Source organism: Penaeus chinensis, chromosome 6 (genome assembly GCF_019202785.1).
Source record: "Penaeus chinensis breed Huanghai No. 1 chromosome 6, ASM1920278v2, whole genome shotgun sequence".
Taxonomy (NCBI): Eukaryota; Metazoa; Arthropoda; class Malacostraca; order Decapoda; family Penaeidae; genus Penaeus; species Penaeus chinensis.
Window position 1 is genome coordinate 21,350,861 of NC_061824.1, and position 5,000 is coordinate 21,355,860.

At 42.2% G+C, this 5,000-nt stretch overlaps 1 protein-coding gene across 7 annotated transcripts in view; it reads right to left on the reverse strand.

Moving 5' to 3' along the window:
* The window catches only part of LOC125026353 (fibrous sheath CABYR-binding protein-like), a 25,067-nt gene that overhangs the window by 8,379 nt on the left and 11,688 nt on the right, over nucleotides 1–5,000 (reverse strand). For all 7 annotated transcript variants that reach the window (XM_047614743.1, XM_047614741.1, XM_047614740.1 and 4 more), the window contains exons 2-4: nucleotides 4,553–4,723; nucleotides 1,695–2,483; nucleotides 155–205 (exon numbers count right to left, since the gene is read on the reverse strand). In XM_047614743.1, coding sequence (XP_047470699.1) covers nucleotides 155–205; nucleotides 1,695–2,483; nucleotides 4,553–4,723 — 1,011 coding nt within the window. The remainder of the gene's footprint in view (nucleotides 1–154; nucleotides 206–1,694; nucleotides 2,484–4,552; nucleotides 4,724–5,000) is intronic.

The following is a 5,000-nucleotide window of genomic DNA, read 5'->3' on the forward strand; positions in this document are numbered from 1 at the left end:
AGAGAGAGAGAGAGAGAGAGAGAGAGAGAGAGAGAGAGAGAGAGAGAGAGAGAGAGAGAGTGAGAGAGTGAGAGTGAGTTGAGAGTTGAGAGAGAAGGGGGGGGGGGGGCATTTAAAGAGAAAAGTATTAAGTGTCTTCACCCAAACCACTTACCTCAACCTTCTCTGCAGTCTCCTGTACAGCAGGGGTTTCCTCTTTCTGCTCCTAAAGGTCAAAGAATTCATTAGCATGAGCAATATGATGACTTGGTCGAAATAATTTCTAACATGAACTGCTTTTGCTTCCAGTCCTAAATTTTGTATCTACGTGATATAAATTTCAAAGGCATATCAAACTATCACAAAACCATAACAATAATAATAATAATAATAATAAAAAAAGCTGCTCCTCATAAATGATACCGCTGTAAAGGGAGAAAAATAGAATATCTTCCTTCTTGGTAATACGTGCCTTACTTCTATCAGCAGATATCATTAAAGCATTAGATTCAGCTAGAATAAGCTTCCTGTCATATTAAAAAAAACAATTTACCATGATGCTATATTTAATTGGCATCCCCTGTCCACCTGGAATGCCTTCAATCCCACTCTTTTAATCCTGCATGCAACCTCCACAACTTCCTTGTCCTTAAAAATAATCCGAGCAGAAATGTGTAAACAAGCAACATATATTAATAGCTGCTAAATTCTGCATGGCATTTTGCGACCTACGCACGGTGCACTATGTCAACCTGCACTAAAGAGAAAAATAAAATATGGAGAAAAACAGAAAAACAAAACTACTGCTAATTATTATAACTGGAAAAATCAACAATAACAAAAATAAAGGCCTGTAAATGCAGTTTCAATATGAAATGTCCCAAGAAGCCATGTGAAAAAGAAAACAAGCATCTGTCACATGTGTGCTTCCTCTGGCGATAGTCTCTCAAGGCCTGGTTGGTCTACCCGCACACGTTTTTCTCTTTCTTTAAAGGGTCACAGTTTAAATTCACCAAGAACTATATTAGAAACATGTCTGTTTGTGAATGGGACAGATAATGAAGAAGCACCCAGTGATTTCACAGACACTCCCAGTTGAAAGTTCAAAATAGGCAGATAAGAAAAACAAGAGAAATAATGTAAAAATACTCAATACATAATTCAATAATGTTAAAACGTGTGAAAAGGATGTGTTCCATTGGGATTAAGGACCATATGATGGGAGTTTAAAAGTTTCTTATATAGATATGTATATGCCTTTAATTTCTCAACATATACATATATATATAAAAAGCAGTGTATGTGATATGTACCTGATTAGTAGGGGCTTCACAGCGGTCACTGGTTCCTTCGGCAGACTTCACCGTTTTAAGTGCTCCACTTACGCAACCCACCTCGCTCGCCTCTACAGGCTCAGATTCAGCACTCGTGCTCTCTTTCACAGCTGATGTTTCCTCTGTTAAGGCTACCATCTCCTGGGAAGGCTGTTCCAAAGCCTCAGGAATGGCAGGCTCTTCAACAAGGGCATCGCTTTTACTTACATTGTTAAGAGCAGAAATCTGCTCAGTGTTAGCTTCCAACACCTGGGAATCAACTACTGTTAATGGTTCCTCTACTAATGGGGTAGATTCAAAATTCTCCTGGGATTCTGGGATAAAGGAAACTTCTTCAGAAGTTGGGTTAGAGATGGGAGATTGTCTATTATTCTCTGATACCTGAGTAACTTCTTTAGTTGATGAAGATTCTTCAACAACAGCCTCTACAATTGGAGCAGATTCAACTACTGGGACGGCTTCTTCCACTGGGGCGGATTTTGTAACAGGGGCGGCATCTTCAACTGGAACAGCTTCGGAGACTTCTGCTGGGGCTGCTTCTTCAGTAGGTGCGGGGGCAGATTCAACAACTGGGGCAGCTTCTACAACAGGTGCAACCTCTTCAACTGGAGCAGGGGCAGATTCAACAATTGGGGCAGCTTCTACAACAGGTGCAACTTCTTCAACTGGAGCAGGGGCAGATTCAACAACAGGGGCAGCTTCCACAACTGGGGTGACTTCTTCAACAGGTGCTGGGGCAGATTCTTCAACAGGAGCATCCTCTTTAACAGGTGCTGGGGCAGTTTCAATGACTGGAGCAGCTTCCACAACAGGGGCAACCTCTTCAACAGGTGCTGGGGCAGATTCAACAACTGGAGCAGCTTCCACAATAGGGACAACCTCTTCCACTGGTGCTGGGGCAGATTCTGCAACAGGAGCTGCTTCTGCAACAGCGGCTACTTCTTCAACAGGTGCAGGGGCAGAGTCAACAACAGGGGCAACTTCTTCAACTGGTGCTGGGACAGATTCGACTACAGGAGCAGCTTCTGGTGCTGGGACAGATTCAACTACAGTAGCAGCTTCTGCAACTGGGGCAACTTCTTCAACAGGTGCAGGTGCAGCCTCAATGACTGGGGCAGAATCAACTACAGCTTCTTCTTTTGTAACTGGTGTGGGTTGGGGGGCTGCAGCCTGTTCAATGAAAGTATCAGTTGCAGTCTGAGCATCACTTGGTTCTAATGAAAGGGTCTGGAGGGTGTCCACAGGTGCATGAGATGTCTGGCTAACATCACAATCAGGGGAGGATTCTAGTGCCACTTCAACATCAGTGTGTGAGGGAGCAGGGGAGGCTTCAGACTCCGAGACCTGTTCGGGCTGAGCGAGGGGGGCAGTTTGGTCCGGCTGAGGCTCATGGGGGGTAGGGGGTGGGGTGGCCGGGGGGAGGGGGGCGCTGATGAGTGGAGCTGCCTCGGATGACGCCTCCGGCAAGCTCTAAAATGGGTTAAGCGGCAAACTGTAAACATACCACTCTCCAAATATGCAGAGTGCATATGTTTGGAAATTAATAAAACAGGTAGCCACCCCCTCAATACTTGAAACATGTGGTCAGGTGAGAGCCCATTCATCCATCACATCTCAACCAAATAGGAGAGACTGAGCCATTCATGCACTTTCACACTAAATGTAATATAAATTGAAATCATTGAAAGTTCAAAGCATAACGGAAGTAAGAAAATTCAAGTTGTCTTTGAAGTATAAAATACTGTTAAAGCAATATCATCAGTAAGCATTATATAAGCATAATGTACTTTACATGCTTTCCAGAAGAATGTATATATTCTGCTTTCTAACAATTAAATGAATTTGAAATTACTCAGTCAGCATAGGAGATACAACAGATCTATTGAAAACAAAACTAGTAAATAAAAAAATAGAAAAACAAAAAGTACCTCTTTTATTTTTAGTGTTAGTAGTAAATATCTGCAAAATCCATCATGCTTGATAACCATACACACACGCACATCTCAATGTTATCCATCTCTCAGCTTCTTGTTACAGAAATCAAAACATAACTCAATCAGCCTAGGTATTCTCCAATAGAGAGGTTGAGATGGCTGCCACATATCAGGCATCATGCAAAAACCACATAGGGAAGATATTTGGAGGACGACACGGACCAGAGAGCAACCAGATTCCAGATGTGGTGCTTCTCGCCTTTTTTTTTTCCAACCATAGTTCTCCTCTCCATCCAGGGAGGTTTCTACAGGTTGTGTAGGCATAGTATGAGAGACGAATCATGCAAACGCCACAGGGAGTGCAAGGTGGATGCATGGAGGTATGACATTTATGGCAAGGCAATGAGAAAAAGTATAGCCATTGAAAATGTATGTTGAAAGTTGTATGCTGTGTAAGTGCATTATTTTTCTGTCTTTTTACTGAATACAAGGTGCCACATTTCCCTCATTCTCCAGTGTATGACAATGTGCCAAGGCTGTCATGTCAAGAATGATGCCAGTCATACAACATCTAAGGTCTGCTGGTATGTTTCAAATCAGTGCAGGAGAGAGAACACCCAAGACATATGGAAATAAGACTTGATACCTTTTCTCAGGATTATACACACATTTATTAGTGGGCACAGATTTTTCTTGATCATGCTATGTTGTGGGACAGTTATTCATGTTTGGTTATTGTTATTGTTGAGCTTTATAAATCTTTTTCACTTTTCTTGTTTATCTGTTAGTTTTTTTTTTTATGGTCCATATTTGATATCACATATTTTGCCTTTTTTTTTCTTTCTTTTTTAATTCTAAAGTTCAACACTAGACATAGATTGACCTCAAATCTCTCAAGATTGTGATCAGATTCTATTCCAGTGAAAAAGGAAGATCTATCTTCTTAGTCAAATACAAGAAATTGAGGCAAAACACAAGATTATATGGTAGCTGTGATAAAAGCACAAGTGTTGAATAAGCGGGAGGGAGTGGGGGTTATGCAAGTAGTGTGCGTGTACACCAACCAGTGGCAGACTGTCACAAGCCGTCACATCTGCCAGTGCAGCCTCTCACATCTAGACTAATTATTTGTACAGTGGGTAGCATCAGCAGCAGTATCATCAGCAGCAGCAGCAGCAACATTAAAAGATTATTAGTCATTGAGCAAACACACAACTGCCTATCGCACTCATTATCCACCACTGGTAATGAAATGGTTAGCTGTACAGGTGGACAGGTCACAAGGCCAGGGAACAAGAAACTTACCTCCTGGGCTGGTGCAGCGGCCTCTTCCTTTGCTTCCTCCACTGGGGCTGCTACTACCTCTTCCTTCTTTTCCTCCTGCACTGGGGCGGCTTCTTCCTTCTCCTCCACAGCAGGAGCTGCGGCGGCTTCTTCCTTCTTCACCTCCTCTTTCTGTTCACTATCAACCTTAGCCTGCAAGAGAAAAGATAAATGGTAAAAATATATCACATGTGGAGCATTCATACTTCAATAACTATAAATATGATAAATCCATCTTTACTTTAATTCAGAAAGCAGTAACTACATGATGGCTCCCATTACACCCTTCTTTTTTCCTTGATAAGTCACTGTCGTCCTCAGGAATGTAGGGCTTAAAATACCTACACTCAAGAGCAGATGAAATGGTCTACATACTCTGGCCTCCCCACTATTTACCTTCCTCTACACTAGGAAGACAGACAGGGGGTGT